The sequence below is a fragment of the Mizuhopecten yessoensis genome, unplaced genomic scaffold, assembly GCF_002113885.1.
Source record: "Mizuhopecten yessoensis strain PY_sf001 unplaced genomic scaffold, ASM211388v2 scaffold9035, whole genome shotgun sequence".
In the NCBI taxonomy this organism is placed as follows: Eukaryota; Metazoa; Mollusca; class Bivalvia; order Pectinida; family Pectinidae; genus Mizuhopecten; species Mizuhopecten yessoensis.
In genome coordinates, this window is record NW_018407846.1 from 505,414 (window position 1) to 525,537 (window position 20,124).

The following is a 20,124-nucleotide window of genomic DNA, read 5'->3' on the forward strand; positions in this document are numbered from 1 at the left end:
TGTAAATAAAGTAAAACTGATGAAATATTTTCTAAACTGTGATTTTTTACATCTGTTATCTGGAACACATGGGAGCTGTTCTGTGTTATTCCCCAGTGCTATGTTAGACCACTTGTTCTGTATGTAAGTTCCCCCCGGGCCCATTCAGAGGAGGATACGTACAGCCTACACACGGATACCACAGATTTACACATAGTGTGTTTTACGTACTAACAGCGGTTACACACTCACGGAATTTTAAATAAGCATGGACAAAGTAATTGGAATGGTGTCCATAGTTCTCCAAGTTTTCATGATTGGTAAGTTTATTTTTATATTCTCGTATTCTGAAAGTATTTAAAAAGGTTTATGTAAAATATCATTGGATTTTGCTGTTCACGAAAAAGTCATCTGATGGAATTTAATTTAATTTAAGTGAGTGTAAGTTATTAAATTTATAATTGTATATAAATATAATTATTTTGTTTGGTGTGCGCGAAACAATTACAATTAAAGGCATTTTTTTTTTTTATGTTTGATCATATTTAAATACATGTAGTTATATTTGTGGCTATTTGTATAAAACATGACGAAGGAAAGTGATGTAGTATATATGCAGTACAATAAGAACAACTAAATCGCTGTAATGGGATTTGATTTCGAGATTTTGAACAATAATACGAAATGTGATAATTTCCGATGTTATTTCTCGGATATATCGGTCAAGTTATCAGTTATGAGTGTGTTCGTTTTGTTTGCTGTTTCGAATAGTACATATATATATATACATCGATTTGTATCACGATCGTTGAGACAACACTCCATTGATACATCCTTTAAATATCAATAAAAAAGCTGGAAAGGGTATTTTACATTTATCAGCTATTGGCGGGGTTGGGCTAATGATAAATGAGAGCTTATTCATTCACAACATAAAGTCATAGTAAGATTATTTTGATTTAACGTAAATTAGAAGTATATTGTACACCACCACATTGTAAATACATGTATAAAACATATGTACCGTGTAGGACAGATGTATCGCCTAGCTTATATATTTAAACATTCTTCTACCAGGATAGATACTATTACTCTACACTTTACGAATACTTGTTGGTTTTCCAGTGACTTAGATTTCATGCAACCTTCAAAATGAACCAGTGTCTTCCAGAACAAGTCATTGGAATATTTCCTCCTGTGACACTAAAAGTGAATGAAAGTTGTTCATACGAGAAACCTTAATGTCATTCCATCCCATTATACCAAAAGCCAATACAGAAACCCCAGGTATCTTGGTGGCTATTCAGAAGATGTTGCTTATATTTTTAAAACACATTTAACTCATGTGAAATTGAACACGGATCACGGTTATCCAATTGAACATCTTAGTAGCCTGCTGCATCAACATGCTACTTGCCAAACATCATAACCATTTACCTCTCAATCAATTCAACAATCGTAGTCACTTCTGCGGTTGATGATATCAAGTAATTGACTGTGTTTGTGAAGCGGATTTATAGATTACTAGGGATAAATGATAGGGGGTTAGGGAGAAGTTAGGGTTGAGACGGAAATTGATAGGATGGCGGGGCGGGGCGGGGCGGGGCGGGGATAATGGCATAGGGCAGCTATTAGCATATAGCAAGGCCGGACAGTTAGAGTAGAGTAGGGCAGACAGGGTATAGCAGGGCTTGCCAAGGTGTATTGCACTGAGGTTAAGATGAGAACGCGCTAAGATAGGGTGATGTTTGATTTGATGAGCTGAGCATGATAAAAGTAGCAAAGAAGATGAAGAGGAGAGGAGAGTGAGTGAGAGGGAAGGGGATTGCATATCAATAAAAAGGAGGACCGGACAGGCACGGATGGATGTCTGGCTGAAGGGGAGTGGGAATGGGATGGTAGAATTAATACGTATTTAGCACTATCACGGCAGGTTGATATTCTATACTGGGTGTGCCAGTAACAAAGTTAAAAGTAAAACTGTGCAGTGTTTGTAAACGAGCAATAAGTATGGAAAACCCAGACGGAACCATTAACTGTCAAGCCGACGACGCCCGGATGACAGACTAATGTTAAAAAGTTCCTAATTCTGTTAAAGGCTATACATTCCCCATATCAACCACCAATTTGGAGGAGAGATCCCCTCAAGCTATGTATAATCACCTCATTATAAGTAAATTGCACCAAACGTGCATTTATTTAAACTGTTTAGTTTCAATTTATCTGGCGTATTTTACCAAATGCTAAACACTGATTTTATATGCCAAGTCTTGTAAGGAAGTCCGAGAGGAACAGACATGCTTGTTGTATGTATATGTCTAACACTGTAGACGCGTAAATTCGACAATTATTTTCTTTTTGCAATGGATAGCATTTGTATGTTTGTTTTATCGAGATATAGTATATCCGTTTAAGAAGCATTTGTTGAAATGTAAACAATTCTCCTCCTTTTTGCCTATTTACGAATCATAATCAGAATTTGCCAGGGTTTGGCTCTAAATATTTACATGTACAAGTAACGACCAATTTGAGAAATATTGCAATTCAAATTCCATCTTCTGAATTACGTCAAGAATATGCGTCAGTTTTGAACGCATGCACGGAGTCGAGAACATCCGGACTGCGCTGGAGAAGGGACCGCTCCGGAAACTACACACACTCAATATGTGTACGTTCAATGCATATTCCCAGGCCTGCAGGTTGGTGATAAAGTTTCAACTTGCGACTTGATTGGCTGCCAGTTGATTAAAATGGGAAGACGAAAACGATTTGAATGCTTTTTGTTATCTGAATCTGAATGATTTTGATAAACCAGTGCTACAAACATAACTCGTCGCAGATTGTAAACGTTCTTTCTTTAAACGATGAATGTGTTTATTCTGACAAAATTGTGATTTCACAATCCTTTGACAGTCAGCTTTGAAATAAAAAAACATTTAAATAGAAACATATTTGAAAAGTTGTTTAGATTTCGATATTTTGATATGTCGGTAACATGCTGTATTTCCCTGTCTTTCGTATTCATACATTAAATATGAAATATGTTTTATTTCTCCATAAAAGACGCAATATAACAGTTTAACGACTTCCCATCCTTGTTAATACACGTGTTTTTCTTGTCATAAGTTCGTGTCGTCATTTCCGTATTGCGTATCGGTCATTCCAATACCGTAGTGTAAATCATAGTAGCACCGGGTAAACATTAGTACACGTGCGTGACGATGCTATGTCAACACCCGATATCGAGACTTCAATGGAACATGTGTAACCACAAATCAGATATAAAGCTTCCGATACAGTGACAAACATTGACTCTAAGGAACACACTGACATGTTACCAGACGACTTTAAGAAGGTCATGCATATGAAGCGCATGAAACAATTATATTATATATGTTAATTAACACCCACGCAATTTATAACTTATCCGAAAATGAGGTGATACAAATGCACAAAATTTACATAAACTTACACTAATCTTAGTGGAACATTTGTGGAAACTTCAATGGTTTCAGTGTTGGTAATAATGAGACAGAGGAATACAACCACTCACATACATGTATATCCGTCCCACTTCCGGAAATTTAACGAATGATACCGTACAGAGTCTGGTTTTTTCCTCTGAGATCCTCGAATTAGCCTTTACACTGACTTATATCTTTCAACTTTTTTAAATTGGAAGTAAAGATACTTGGGTTTTGATATTAATACTGTTCAAAGATAAGCAATAATAAAAAAAGACATTTTAACAATACTTATCGAAACACTAACTGCTTTTATTTCGAATTTCAATAATCTGGATTTGAACTCTCCGTACAATTAATGATCCAGAAATTAACAGGAATTAATTGTATTCCAGAGACTATAACAGATTTATCATTGTTACAATTGTATGTGTTTGTAATACTGTTGGTTTGGACTAAACAGTTTTCAATGCACTTAATCTTTATCAATTTACAATCATGTTATGATGGGTAATGAATTCACTTAAACGATGAGGATTTTATTTCTTCTGACTTCCTATTTCGTATGAAAATTAAACATATGCAGAAAGTGACATAAACACATTCCGTATATATGGAGCTGCCATTCAAAAATCTAACCGAATTTGTTTCTACGACTCTGAAACAGAACATGAAAACATATTTCTCTTATCACTCTTATCAACACAAAGAAAGTTGGAATGAGAAAGATAATGTCAAAACCTAGACTTTTAATCTGCCTGTCTGGCAAACTGTCGTAATAACTACCAATCTTATTCAAAACAGCCTAACACAACCCCCTTCTGTCAGTGTGTGTTCAGTCTAGTCCATGGAAACACTCGCAGTGAGATTTATCAAAAGTGGCACAGACCATTTACCTGTTATTGTGGTCATGGGAATTTCGAGACGAATCTAGATATTTGACAATATTTATTAATTGTTTTACACTTGTGCAAAGACTAATGTGACACTATCTCGTTATAAAGAGAAAAACACATTTTAAAATAATTAGAAAGTCAATAAAGAGAAATGGTTATTGTGAGCCATAGTTATTTTTATTGAAATGTGTGAATGTCAAATGTATGTTGACAAAAAGGAGAGTAAATACCAATATGAAAGAGCAATACATTTGTGTGCTGGAGTGAACCCAGGGGGTGCTGGTATACTGAGTAGGTCAGGATATTTGCTTATATAGCCACTTACTGAGGCTAATTTATTCCTACCATTAAACAATTGCAGTTATTCTACGGCATTCACAAGATGCGGTTCTATCGCGTAATGATGTCCTTTGGAAAGACAATTTTGATCATGTTAACGAAATATATCTTGATGCTCAAATGGCGATGCATTTGATTTGACCGTTAGCTTTTGTAATTGAAAGAAAATTAAAGTGACATTAAATTTATCCACATACAATAAATAGTCTTGTGTTTAGGTTCATCGTCCACCTTAGATTGTACTGGTGTTATCACTTCTCATATCCCCGTGTATATAAGAAAAACTATGTAAACAACAGAAATTTAAATAGTTTTATCCATTCCAACTGGAAATGACAAACAGTTTTCGACTTGGTAATGGCGACTGTTCTACCGTGTTCAGCCTTGTACAAATCCGCGGTTTTTATTATCATAATTTAAAGGAGACAAATGCTGCCCCTGTACAAGCATACATTACCATGTAACATAAGGATCTAAAATATTACTGCCATAGACTTATATCGCTAAATGTCCAATTTCTTATGTATCGCACTTTTGCATTTAACCAGAACTATCCTCAAATCAAAACGTACCAGCAGTCCTGTTTGTCATCTTTATAGCAATGCCTGTCCGAAAGGACGCTGTCACAGACCAGTCTAACAGTTTAGATGTTGACGACGGAGCATCAAAATATGCATTGAATTGTTAAAGTATAATGATAACGTTCAATATTCTTTTTACATATGAGGCGTCTTTTTTTAGCTTTTGACTTATTCTTGTTTGTTGTATACCATATATGAAGGTCCTGGTTTGGCGGAATACGACATCAGGGCAGTCACTGTAGAAGTTCCCTGGGATGAAGCAAGTCAAGGATGTGAGGACATTGGATACAACCTGTTTGACCCCGCAATGGTGACAAAGCAAACACTGGTATCAAAGGCACTCCTTCAGGAAGGGGAACGTTATTGGACAAGTACATACACGTCAAGATCCCCCTTCTATTGGAAACTTGGTAAGGTTTAACCTTAGTACCCTCTAGTCCTACGAATAACTTATTGGGTAAATTCAAACACAGTATCGTCTGATCCTACTTGCGTTGTAAGTCTTAATCCAGACATTTCGGCTCATTACCTGTTTGCGAGTTTTGAGAGATTTCCCTCTGTATCACTTGTTCCTGCTCGCCTGGTAAAATTTAGCCTCAGTTTCCCCTGGTTCTAATTACACATTGATATTTAGCCACAGTATTTATTGGTTCAACATGCATTTGTCCGGTACCATGTAACTCAGTATCCCCTTTTACTTACTTGCCAGTCAAGATTGAGCCCATGTGTTCTATAGTCCTATTTTCCTGTTAAGGTTTAATCCAAGTATCCTATAGTCCTAACTATCTTTTAAGATAGACTTGCCTGTTGCAATTTGATTCCAGTATTCAATAGTCCTACTTGCCGTTAAAGATTTAACCCCAGTATTCCATAGTCCTAGACACATGTTAAGATTTAAAACGTATTATTCCATAGTCCTAATTGCCTGTTAAGATGTATCCCCAGTTTATCATGGTCCTTCTCGCCTTTCTAAATTTAGCCGAAGTACATTATATCATGGTCCTACTCACGTTTTTAGATTTAGCCCCAGTATATAATGGTACTACACGCCTGTTAAGATTTAGCCCCAGTTTATCATGGTCCTAGTCGCAAGTTTAAATTTAGCATATTATATAGCATGGTCCTACTCGTCTTTTTGAATATAGCCCTATTTATCATGGTCCTCCTACTCACCAGTTAAGTTTTATCCGCCGTTCATTATGGTCCCACTTTCCTGTTAAGATTTAGACTCAATATCATGGTCCTACTTGCCTGTTAAGATTTAGCCCCAGTATATCGTGGTCCTACTCGCCTGTTAAGATTTAGCCCCAGTATATCGTGGTCCTACTTGCCTGTTAAGATTTATCCCCAGTATATCGTGGTCCTACTCGCCTGTTAAGATTTATCCCCAGTATATCGTGGTCCTACTTGCCTGTTAAGATTTAGCCCCAGTATAACATGGTCCTACTTGCCTGTTAAGATTTAGCCCCAGTATATCATGGTCCTACTTGCCTGTTAAGCTTAAGCCCCAGTATATTGTGGTCCTACATGCCTGTTAAGATTTAGCCCCAGTATAACATGGTCCTACTCGCCTGTTAAGATTTAGCCCCAGTATATCATCGTCCTACTTACCTGTTAAGATTTATCCCCAGTATATCGTGGTCCTACTTGCCTGTTAAGATTTAGCCCCAGTATAACATGGTCCTACTCGCCTGTTAAGATTAAGCCCCAGTATATCGGGGTTCTACTTACCCGTTAAGATTTATCCCCAGTATATCGTGGTCCTACTTGCCTGTTAAGATTTAGCCCCAGTATAACATGGTCCTACTCGCCTGTTAAGATTAAGCCCCAGTATATCGGGGTTCTACTTACCCGTTAAGATTTATCCCCAGTATATCGTGGTCCTACTTGCCTGTTAAGATTTAGCCCCAGTATAACATGGTCCTACTCGCCTGTTAAGATTAAGCCCCAGTATATCGGGGTTCTACTTACCCGTTAAGATTTATCCCCAGTATATCGTGGTCCTACTTGCCTGTTAAGATTTAGCCCCAGTATAACATGGTCCTACTCGCCTGTTAAGATTAAGCCCCAGTATATCGGGGTTCTACTTACCCGTTAAGATTTATCCCCAGTATATCGTGGTCCTACTTGCCTGTTAAGATTTAGCCCCAGTATAACATGGTCCTACTCGCCTGTTAAGATTAAGCCCCAGTATATCGGGGTTCTACTTACCCGTTAAGATTTAGCCCCAGTATATCGTGGTCCTACTTGCCTGTTAAGATTTAGCCCCAGTATAACATGGTCCTTCTCGCCTATTAAGATTTAGCCCCAGTATATCTTGGTCCTACTTGCCTGTTAAGTTTTAGACTCAATATCATGGCCCTACTTGCCTGTTAAGATTTAGCCCAAGTATAACGTGGTCCTACTCGCCTGTTAAGATTTAGCCCCAGTATAACATGGTCCTACTTGCCTGTTAAGATTTAGCCCCAGTATATCATGGTCCTACTTGCCTGTTAAGCTTAAGCCCCAGTATATTGTGGTCCTACATGCCTGTTAAGATTTAGCCCCAGTATAACATGGTCCTACTCGCCTGTTAAGATTTAGCCCCAGTATATCATCGTCCTACTTACCCGTTAAGATTTAGCCCCAGTATATCGTGGTCCTACTTGCCTGTTAAGATTTAGCCCCAGTATAACATGGTCCTACTCGCCTATTAAGATTTAGCCCCAGTATATCATCGTCCTCCTTGCTTGTTAAGATTTAGCCCCAGTATATCGTGGTCCTACTTACCTGTTAAGATTTAGCCCCAGTATATCATGGTCCTACTCGCCTGTTTAGATTTAGACTCAGTATATCATGGTCCTCCTTGCCTGTTAAGATTTAGCCCCAGTATATTGTGGTCCTACTTGCCTGTTAAGATTTAGCCCCAGTATAACATGGTCCTACTTGCCTGTTAAGATTTAGCCCCAGTATATCATGGTCCTACTCGCCTGTTTAGATTTAGACTCAGTATATCATGGTCCTCTATAACGAATTACTACTATATTTGTATAATTTTTCCCTTACTTGCCTGTAAAGATTTATCCGCAGTATAACATGGTCCTACTCGCCTTTTTTAGATTTAGCCCCTATATATAATGGTCCTACTCGCCTTTTTTTAGATTTAGCCCCTATATATAATGGTCCTACTCGCATTTTTAGTTTTAGCCCCAATACATCGTGGTCCTACTCTCATGTTAATATTTAGACCCATTATATCATGGACATAACCCCGTTTTCCTTGATCCTTGTTGTCTTTTAATATTTAGCAACTGTATTCGCCTGTCCTTCATGTACCTGTTCCTCTTTCCCTATAGACTTGATGAGGCTTTGAGTAAAGATCAAGGATCGCAATTTGCATTTAAACATAAGAAAGTTAACAGCATACATGTATACACGACATCAGGGTAGAACTTCTAAAATGAAGCGCTGACAGAAGCAACAAATCGTTATTACTTTTGAATGATTAGGGTTTGCTTATGATTAAATGTAAAAGAATATTATAGTAATTATGATCGCATGTTGGTGTGCTATAGTATATGTTTTTGCCGTGATCATATCATACAATTTAGTTATACATGTGTGTACGCGTGTGTATAGATTGACGTGGTATGAATAGGTATTTATAAGTATAAATTTTCCTGGTGATTGTATATAACTGTAAGAATGAATACGTTAGAATTCTGTACGATATAATATTATTTTGCTTGCGCATCGCACTGGATTTTATTGTCCATCATTTCAATTTTGTCTCAAAAGGTTGTTATGACGTTAAGGACCGAAGTTCTCTGCATATGACCGACTTTGGAAGTGAAAACTCTGTCTATCAATGTTCCCAGAAATGTGGCGACTTGCAGTACATCGGATTGGAGGTTCGTTTAAAGGAAATACGCTTTATAATTAACCTCTATCAAATGTGATAGTTTATTTGTATCGTCTGTGGATAGAGCCTCATCAATGTATACTCTCATCAAAGTATATTTAAGTCAATTTTAGAATTATATCGTTTAAGGAATGTGCGTATCTCCTCAATTATGTAAAAACTAATTCTTTCCACGTTAACTGTCCATTATCATACTAGTTTATCAACAAAATACGCCTTGAAACTATAACGTGTGCACACATGTAATAATGCATAATGCAACATTTTGATATTTCTCTCCTAAGGATACGGGTTGCTTCTGTTTTCCGGCCTCAGCAAAGCTGTCTCAAGAATCTGAAACCCCGTGCACGACTCTGTGTCCAGGGAACGCTAACGAAATATGTGGAGACTCCGGATCGGGCAAAATGTCGGTATACCGGAAGTGTAAGTACAGTCATCTTCTACGGGTTCATATATACTTGCAAGCATACATCGGGAGTTGTTACGTTTCTAAACACATTGGCAGCATTCTTTTCTTATATTGATTTACAAACTTCATTTTATGTATCAGAGGCATGTGCTCTTGTAAATTTCTAAATGTCAACTGTTATTGTTTCTATCATCCTCAAACTTTTATGATTAATTTTCCCTCATTCAACGTTGGCATACACGACTTTTGCGGTACATGCGTCAAGGTTAAACAGTTTCAAATTGGAAAGATAGAGCATGTTCTCTATTACTGTATTATTCACATGGTATTTTGTTAGTAGATACCAATTATTATGTACAGTATTAGGAGAGCGTTGTTTCGTATTACACAAATGTTCAATTACGTCAGCCTGTAGCTTCATTAATTGAAACGTTTTCCAAATAACAAAGTTTGCCCGAAAGTTATACCTGGTATTTATTTCTTTTTTAATTATCCACTCATAACTAATCACGAGATACTACTAAAATTCTCAATATGTAGAGTATAACTGTATTCCGACATGCGTAGAGTATTTATTCTAAAACATTAGACATGCTTATGTGCTCCTCAAAAACAGTCATAGGCCATAAATATCAATGCATTTAAAACAACTACGTTAACTATGTAAGCACGGAGATTGCGACTTAATCTTCAGTACCCTAATTAAATGGAGATAATTAAAACTGCCTATACTTGTAATGCTCTATTAGACAAAAGCGCCGAAGGTATAGTATATCATAGAACATCGAGAATAAGAAACAAAACTGCATCTTAAATGAAGGGAAAGAAACCTAACGTAGAAAACTGTATTTATAAAATGAACTTTAGTTGCCTTCTACTGTAAGTGTACAAAACGATTCATCGTTATTTTATATGATGGATGTGGTGGAAGCTTTTCTCAGTAAGCGAATACTTACTTTCAATAAAGCTGAAACTAATCTCGGTACCATATACTGTACACAATGATCCATTTTTGTGGCGAATAATACGTCAACTCATGGCTGGATAATGAATGCACAATATTCGATGAACGACATTGTTTGAAATCTGAAGAAAACCACGTGAACCTTTTGAATTATTTCTATGATTTGTTACTCTTTCGCTTGAAAAATTAACTCTTTGTTGTTTAAAGTGGACACTAATGAGGACAGGGTAACCTTAGAGGGAACGACGGGAGATTGTGTCACACTAAACAAAGAAAATGTAGATGCGATGTACAATTATTATTCCGACGACGACGAACACCAATTGTTCACAGACAAAACCTGTACGGAAAAAAGGACATTCTTCTGTCGAAATTGTAAGTCATGGAACGAAATCCCTATAACAGTATCTCTCATAACTCTTTATCAAATGTTTCTATACATATATAGTATTGTATTTCTGTACACTTCATCTTTTTTTATAACGAATTACTACTATATTTGTATATATCTTATATGCATACATTGGTATCAAGCGTCGATTTAACGTGACTGCCTACCTTGGGTATATATGGACTAAGTTAGTTGTCGACAATATAGCGTCCTTGATCTGATAACATTTATGATAAAGGCCACCAAATGACTCTTCCAATGTCTAATGTTTTCTTGTATGTTTTTTGGGTTCATGATGCATTTGATTCGGTGACTCCTCATTTTCAGTTGTCGCCTCTGATTTTTCAATTTTGTTCTTGTGCATTAACACAAAGTAATACAGAATATATATATTTCAGATGTGTACGACCCAACCAAATCAGACAGTGACATATTTATTTATAAACCGGAAAACAAGACTTGGTACGAAGCTCAGAGTGATTGCTTGTCTAGTGGGAACGACCTCGCGTTTATCGATGGCTCCAACGCCTTCGGTGTTCTTTCCCGAGACACAATACCAGTAGGCTCAGAAAGTTGGGTCGGGCTATTTAGAGAAACTGCCGAACTCTCCGTAGCCGAAGGTACATCCAATACAAAGATTAATAATCAGAGTATTGTTTTAGATCGATTTGAATCAATATTGATCTATAATTGGTAACCTTAATTTTTTTCCTGACCTGTATATGAAATGGAATCTACTATCAATGATATTTATAAAATAATGCTGCAACCGTTTATAATATCAGAATTGTAACAAGAGTTCACACATTTATAGGTATTACTACACGAAATATTCTTGCACTCTCTGTCACGTTGTTTAGTATACATGGAGACTTTGTTCTTTCTTTCAGGGGATGTCACTGGTGATCTAGTGTCATGTAATTCTATTTCCATCGACAGCAACGTACTGGAGGAGAGACACCAGCCGTGTATGAATAAGTTAAAGACGCTTTGTATGAAGGGTGGGTATGACATTACAACACAAGATAGCGGAAAAAGTCAACGTTTCACTCCAAGTCATATATGTATCGTTGTCAGCTTAGCTTTTTATTTCAAATTACGGTGGTTAGACTTATAACATAAAAAGCCGTTGACAAAAATGAAAACGAACAATACAAACTATATTAGGCAAGGTTTTACACAAGTTATTTTTACAGAGTGTATATAATTTTTCTACGATTATGTGGCGTTTATCCCCTCCCAACCTACTATTTATTTTGTTTGATAAGTTAACTATATTAAAATAAGCTTTTAATGAGATGCAATATGAATTTCTATAAAAGACAGCCAAGATATCCAATTCATGGGATTTGATTTTGATTTTGATATGTGAGTTTTTTAAGAAGTAAACTTTACTCAAGTTTGTGTATTTTTCTTAGGAATTGACTTACCATGTTATATATAAATTATAACCACATTTTTCCCTTCTGATATCTTCTGTATGAATTGGTTGAGCACGTTTATGGAACGCCATAGCTGTCACATATGGCATAAAAATACTATATGAATTGATATTTTCATTATATTATATGATTTTATCATTATATTATTCGATTATATCATTATATTATTTCATATCATCATTAAATTATTTGATTTCATCATTATGTGATTTGATTTTATCATTATATTATATGATGTCATAGTTATATTATTCGATTTTATCATTATATTATTTCATATCATCATTATATTATTTGATATTATCGTTATATGATTTGGTTTCACCATTATATTATACGCTGTTGTCGTGATATGATTTGGTTGTATCGTTATATTATTCGATTTCATCAATATATGATTGAACTTTATCATTATATTATTTAGTTTCAACATCATAGTATATGCTTTCGTCATTATATGATTTAGTGTAATCGTTATGTTATTCGATATTTTATCATTATACCATTCCGTCATCATATTATTCACAAACGTCATGATGTTGCACAACTTCATTATATTATTGTACAACTTCATTATACGTTGGATACAATTCTGACAAGCGTCTCCGCGAATNAGGAACTTTTCACCGGGGCCCCTTAATTCTGCCATGTTACTACGTTAATACCGCCATTTCTGACGAACGAAGCGGTGCTGCTGATGCAATTTGTAAGTATAGCTAAAACCTCAAATGTAAGGCAGCATATAGGCATCTTTCGGAAAAAGTCGTGTTTTATATATACTGATTTAGTGAGTACTGAATAGGCTGAAATCCTATAGAAGACACAGTGGATATCCTCCACCATTAGACAGCAACATACAGATATCAGTGCATTCTCGGGGGGGCTGAGCGGATATGGTAGTTGATTGCATTGTACCCGTCCGTTCTTCCATCCTTCCGCCTTGGTTCTATCCCCGACATACACTCGGGTAAAACACAATAAAGGGCCCAGGTAGAAAAGCTGAATGTTATAGATCTAGAGGCTTCACAATAACACACATCATTGCACAATTTTTCTTTTAAGTTCAAAATTTGTAGTCTAGGTTGTTGGATATTGACACAAAATTTCAGCTATTTCTGACCAAGCATTTCTGAGAATGTGTATAATAATGTATGGAAAATGTGACAATTTCGGAAATTATTCTGTTGCACTTCAAATTTAAGCATTTTTTGCACAACTAATATTTAATAAACGGTGTTTTTGACCCCCCTGGAGGCAGAGAGGTGGGGCCCAATAGGGAAAATAGAGGTAAAACGTTTAAAATCCTTCTTCTACCATAGGGACTAAGGGATTTTATCCTAATTTAGTCTGGAGCATCCTTGGGCCAAGGGGACTCAATTTTGTATAAGCATTGTGTGTGGTCTCCCAGGGGGCAGAAGGGTGGGGCACAATAGGAGAAATAGAGGTAAAACCTTTAAAATCCTTCTTCGACCATTGGGATTATGGGATTTTATCCTTATTTAGTCTGGAGCATCCTTGGGCCAAGGGGACACAATATTGTATAAACGGTGGGTATTAACCCCCCTAGGGGCATAGGGGTGGGGCTCAGTTTGAAGTTTGCTCCCGTTTTATCTCAAGAACTGGATGGATCTTTCTAAATTTCATATGTACTTAGAGCACCTACCATGGAGTGCTATATCTTTACTTCATACCAATTATTTTAAACATATTCAGGTGGGCGATACATGCCCTCTGGGTCTCTTGTTTTTCACTGTCAGAGCACACAGTTGGGCCCATTATTGTGTTTTACCCGACTCCTTGCCATTGTAACTTCATACCTGGGGCATGAGTTTACGTAGGTGAGGCGGTGTGTCATGTATCAAAAGGAGGTCACTTACCTATATTTTTAGCTCACCTGCCCAAGGGCAAATGAGCTTTTGCCGTGGTGCGGCGTCCGTCAACTTTCCCCTATAAACAACTTCTTCTCAATAACAGAGAGGCAAAGATACCTGATATTGGGCCTGTAGCATGCTGGGGTGAAGGGCTACCATGTTTGTTCAAATGAATGACCTTGACCTACATTCAATGTTACAGGGGTGAAAAAGGCTAAAATCTCTAAACAACTTCTTCGCAATAACCAAGAAGCCCAGAGACCTGATATTGGGCCTTTAACATGCTGGGGTGAAGGCTACCAACTTTTTTCAAATGAATGACCTGGACCTATTTTCGAGGTCACAGGGGTCAAATAGCCTATAATCTTTAAATGATGACTTAATAACCAAGAGACCCAGAGACCTGATATTGGGCCAGTAGTATGCTGGAATGAAGGGCTACAGAAGTTACTTAAATAAATAAACCTATCCTGCTCATATATTTGAATAAAGGGGTAATCAGCTTAGCATCCACATTAATGACCTAAAGTCTTAATACAGTTGCATTAGAAGCAGGTGAGGGATACAGGCCCATTGGGCCTCTTGTTTTAATAAAGTTTTCCCGGCCCCCTAGTCGTTCCATCCCCTAACCGGTCCATCCTTAGTCGTTCTGGCCCCCTAGTCATTCCGACGCTTTTATATAATGTCTGTACGTCAACAATTTCTTCAAACGACTGATTGGAATTTAACTAAATTTGACTGGCAGCATCCCTAGGTGGTGGAGATTCAAAATATCAATCATACTTGATCAGAAGCCAAAAAGGGTTATTTGACTTTATTGCTTTAAGCGGCTTCTTCTCTGGAACTAAGAGATGGATATCAACTATTTGACTGGAAGCATTCTTATATAGCTAGGTGGTGAGGACTCACAATTGTACAAATGGTGGGGCTGAGGGGCAGGGCCAAAGGGGGGCAATTTGGCTATATTGCTATAAACGACTTCCTCTGTAGAACTATGCCATGGATATCAAACATATTTGGTCGGAAGCATTCATGGGAGGCAGGGATTCAAAATTGTACAAATGGTGGGGCTGAAACCCCCGGGCTAAGGGGTGGGGCCAAAACAAGTGTATTACTTGGAAATGGTTGAGATCCCCACCGTATTACCATATATATACAATTGCTGAGTATAAAGAAAAGAATGCACATTTGCTTCCAGGATGGCCCTGGGGTCTGGCCCTACCCTTGGAGACATAGTCCCTGGGTCATAACTTTGAAACGGTTGAGATCCCCACCCAAAACCTCGATATACAAATGCTGGGCATAAAGAGAAGAATGCAATCATGATATTAGAATTGACCCTTGGGTCTGACCGAACCCCTAGGGACGTAGTTTCTTAGTCACAGCTTGGAAACAGTTGAGATCCCCACCCTATAACCATATACAATTGCTGAGTATTAAGAGATGAATCCACATACGCTTCCAGGATGGCCTTGGGGTCTACCCCACTCTTGGAGACTTAACCCCTGGGTCATAACATCAAAACGGTTCAGATCCCCACCCCAAAACTATATATATACAATTGTTGGGCATAAAGAGACAAATGCAGTCATGATATTAGAATTGACCCAAGGGTCTGTCCCACCCTTGCAGACTTAACCCCTGGGTCATAACTTCGAAACGGTTGAAATCCCCACCCCAAAACTATAAATACAAATGCTGGGCATAAAGAGACAAATGTAGTCATGCTATTAAAATTGATCCTGGGGTCTGGCCACATTCCTAGGGACCTAGTTTCTGAGTCACAGCTTTGAAACAGTTGAGATCCCCAACCCATTACCATTCATAAATTTGCTGGGCATGAAAAATCTAATACAGATGTGCTATAAGGATTGGCCTTGGGGTCTGGCCTATTCCCTTGAATCTCATTTGGAGAATATTTTGCAATGATTGCTTAGATATCCAGGTGAGCTGGCCAAGGGCCTCTTGTATTTGGAGGCAACATCATTATATTTGGTGACGGACTACCTTTATTATAGTGTAGCTTCATCATACAGTGTGCTGTAATTGTGTGGTTGCAGTTTTAAAGTCTGTATGCTTGTCTTTTCAGCCAAAATGGGAGACGGACAGATGTCAGAAATACTCAAGAAACTTGCCCTGGGCCATGCATGCAATAATTTCAAAAAAGAGAAAATAACACCTGACATTGTTGTAAAACTGTCTGCATTTGAGCTGGAAATTTTAGGTATACCAAATTCTTCGGACATGATGAAACTTAGAACTGAATGTGTAAAGTATGGTCACTGTCCTCCTGCCAAAGTTACACTAAATGGTGGGGCCCCAGCCTACGATATTCCGAAATGTACACTCGAGTATCTTTTAGATAACGGTTTTCCAATATCTGACATATCCAAGATACTTCAAGTTTCTGAAAGAACAGTTTACCGTAGGATGTGCATGTATAATTTGAGTAAAATGTCATTTAGTAACATTTCGGATGAACTGCTCGATGAAAACTTACGAAAAATAAGTAAAGATTTCCCTTTTTGTGGTGAAGGTATGGTAAAGCAAATGCTGTTTCAGCAAGGTATTAAAGTGCAAAGATGGCGTCTCCGGGGTTCCTTGCATCGCATAGACTCGGAAGGAGTTTTGGAACGACGTAAAGGACGGCTCCACAGACGCGTGTACAATGTTATGGCACCTAATCACTTGTGGCACATAGACACTAATCATAAGCTTGTTCGGTGGCGGTTTGTAGTAGCAGGCGGTATCGACGGTTTTAGTAGGAAGATCATGTTTTTGAAATGCTATGACAACAACAAATCTGCAACTGTGTTTCAAAGTTTTTTTTCTGGTGTATGCGAATATGGAACACCAAACAAAGTCCGCTCAGACAAAGGTCTAGAAAATGTAGATGTGGCAAACTACATGCTGTCTAACAGAGGATTAACTGGCATGATAACAGGGAAGAGTACCCACAATCAGCGTATTGAACGTTTGTGGCGCGATGTATACGAAGGTGTTCTAAGTTTTTTTTACAATTTATTCTACTATATGGAAGATCAAGGGATTTTGGACTGTTTGGACAGTACTCATTTACAAGCCCTTCATTATATATATATGGATGAAATTAACAGAAGGCTATGTGTATGGACCAATGCATGGGATGCTCACAGAATGAGAACTGTGAAGACGTCCCCACAAGCGCTGTGGATTGCTGGGCAATTACAAAACACAGTTGGTGTTGACGTAGATGAACATGAATTACAGGACTATGGTGTAGAGGGTTCAATTCCTGATGTTCTGCTAGAAACTGCGCAGAATGAAAGGCCCATATTTAGTCCTCTGTCCGAACTTAATGACCGGTGCATACAGATATTGACACAGGAAGTTGGTTCTCCTAGCTTTAATGTGAATTTTGGAATTGGCGATTATAAAACCTCTTTGAGAGTGATACGTTTATACAACAGTCAATGATGTAACTCAAGTGAGAGGCTGTTTGGAATCAGCTGTTTGTTTCATATTTAAGAAAAGGTATGGTCTCAAAAATAAAGAACTAAACATGAGGCACATGGGGCCTGCATCGCTAACCTGGATATTTCAGTGATAAGTGCAAAGCACTATATTAAGTTATATACACGTATTACAAATACTTTCCCTATTTTGGGATTTACCTCTCATTACCATGTATTGCACTTTCTTTTAACTAGCATTTAGCTTTCTGGTTCAAAATAAGATTGTAAGCAAATTAAGTTGAAAAGCACTCAACATAAGTCATGAATAACCAATTGACTTATTTTATTGGGTCCCACACATCTGCCTCTGGTGGAATTGAGATTAGAATCTGTATATATGCAATAAAAAGATTGTTTAACTTGTGTGCATAATAACAGTAGTAGTAGTAATGTCGCAGAAATACTATTTTATAAAAAGAATCTGTAATTTTTCTAATCCGGATGTATAAAGGCAAGATACTGTTACCTATATTCGTATATAATTATTCCCCGCTTTCACCGAAATGGGGGATATTAATTTGGGTCTCTCTGTCTGTCATGCTTCGTTTCCGTGAAATATTTAACTACAACAAATATTAACCGATTTTCTTCAAACTTAGTCACAGTGTAAAATGCCTTAAGGGCTCGACCAAGTTTGATGACCACTTTCAGCAGACCCCAATTGGCGGAGTTATAGCCCCTTGAATAACAAAACGTCATTATCTGCCGTTTCCTTGCAATAACTGCAGCACATGTTAACCAATTTTCTTCAAACTTGGTCGATTTTGATGAAAATTGGTATATAGGGATATTAGGGGACTGCGAATTCAACCGCATAGGTTTTGTTGCCATAGCAACCACACAGAGGCTTCTGATTGGTGGAAATTCAGATATTGTTCGATTTTGATGAAAATTGGTATATACTAATATAGGGGTATAATTAATAAGGGGACTTCAAATTCAACCGCATATGTTTCATTGCCATATCAACCACATGGAGGCTTCTGATTGGTCGAAATTTAGATATTTTTCGGTTTTTATGAAAATTGGTATATAGGGGTATTAGGAGACTGCGAATAAAACTGCATTAAGTTTCGTTACCATAGCAACCACACGGAGGCTTCTGATTGGTCGCAATTTAGATATTGTTAGATATAGGGGTATTAGGAGACTGCAAATTAGATTCTGATAATTTCACTCAAATTTAGTATGTACATTGTAGGTGTACTATGTTAATGCAATCCTTTTCTGATGCATCTCTGCGACTATGGGGGCAGTTTGAGGGCCATCTGTTATGGTCCTCCATTATAATTAGTACTTGTTGCTGTAGATATTAAGATGTTTCAACCTAATTCCTTATGCACATCCAACTCATGCTAAGTTTGCCAACCAATGTGATTTGTGCATATTTACGGATAATCAATGAAGTATAGGGCTTTTTTTTCTTCAAGTTTCAAGCTATACATTATGTCTCAACAGCACGATACTCGCATGTTTAAACCTAACCTCAATAATGTTAACCTACAATATGTCCTGCAAGCGGGGGATATAAATTCCACAAATTTGCTTGTTGTATATTATTACATGGCTTACAGGTAACTGGCCAGATAAACTAATTATGTATGTTTGCATAAACTTGTATGTACATGTACGTCATGATTGTCTCTCTTTGCACAAAATGTATTATTCATGCATAATTATTGTTTCAATGCATGTATTATATATTATCATGCTCTTCATTTTGAGGAAATAAAGATAATGATACAGCAGAAAAAAGATTTTGAGGAAATTCCTCTTTTTTTGCCCTTTTGGGCCCCGCCCCTCCACTTCCAGGTGAGACGGTCCGACCCTCCATTTTTTGACGGGCATATAAAAAATATTGAGATATGAGACCACACTTGCACCTTAATATGTGCAAATTCTAAGTTACAAGCAATGAAAGAAAAAGAACAATGTGATGAACTACTTTATTTGTTGTCAAATATAGTGTACAAACCATTGACATTCTATGCCATTCTACTAAACTAAAATTAATTGAATATGAAAAAAATAATTATTTTACAGACAATTTATAATTTTATTACTGCGACATCTCTTTTATGGGGGTAATGCAAGTTGCATACTAGTATATTTTAATGAATCAAGGTTGAAATAAATCATACTTGTCAGGGTTTCAGAAATAGGAGATCAACAAACGGTAATCAAATTTTAGCAGCTCAATATATTGGCACTAATGTAAAATTCTTCCAAGATATCTACACATAATTTCCCCAAAGGTTCCCAACATATAAAACAAGTATATAGAACAAACTTGAAATGGCTGAAGTACATATAAATCATTACCAAGATTTATATTCCAAATATCTACTGTTCGATCTGTCTAAATCAATGATTTGTTTTGCGACGTTTTTTAT

General features: G+C 37.1%; 1 protein-coding gene across 3 annotated transcripts; it reads left to right on the top strand.

Annotated features, from left to right (window-relative positions):
- Positions 1-18,536, top strand: LOC110457193. 3 transcript variants are annotated; one of them, XM_021508352.1, is made up of 8 exons: positions 3-299; positions 5,460-5,669; positions 9,037-9,149; positions 9,445-9,583; positions 10,741-10,908; positions 11,323-11,544; positions 11,815-11,925; positions 16,800-18,536. In XM_021508352.1, the coding sequence occupies exons 1-8, from the start codon at positions 248-250 to the stop codon at positions 16,808-16,810; spliced, it is 1,026 nt and encodes a 341-aa protein (XP_021364027.1). In that variant the 5' UTR covers positions 3-247; the 3' UTR covers positions 16,811-18,536. The 3 variants fall into 3 exon arrangements, with proteins under 3 accessions (XP_021364026.1, XP_021364027.1, XP_021364028.1); XM_021508351.1 differs by lacking the exon at positions 16,800-18,536 and having other exon boundaries at positions 1-299; positions 11,815-12,466; XM_021508353.1 differs by lacking the exons at positions 3-299; positions 5,460-5,669; positions 9,037-9,149; ... (2 more) ...; positions 11,323-11,544; positions 11,815-11,925 and adding an exon at positions 12,987-13,072.
- The last annotated feature ends 1,588 nt before the right edge of the window (positions 18,537-20,124 follow it).

Coding starts and splice junctions, on each gene's coding strand:
- LOC110457193 (XM_021508351.1), top strand. CDS start 248: ATGGACAAAGTAATTGGAATGGTGTCCATAGTTCTCCAAGTTTTCATG. Junction 9,584..10,740: donor AATGTCGGTATACCGGAAGT/GTAAGTACAGTC, acceptor TGTTGTTTAAAG/TGGACACTAATGAGGACAGG. Junction 10,909..11,322: donor GACATTCTTCTGTCGAAATT/GTAAGTCATGGA, acceptor TATATATTTCAG/ATGTGTACGACCCAACCAAA.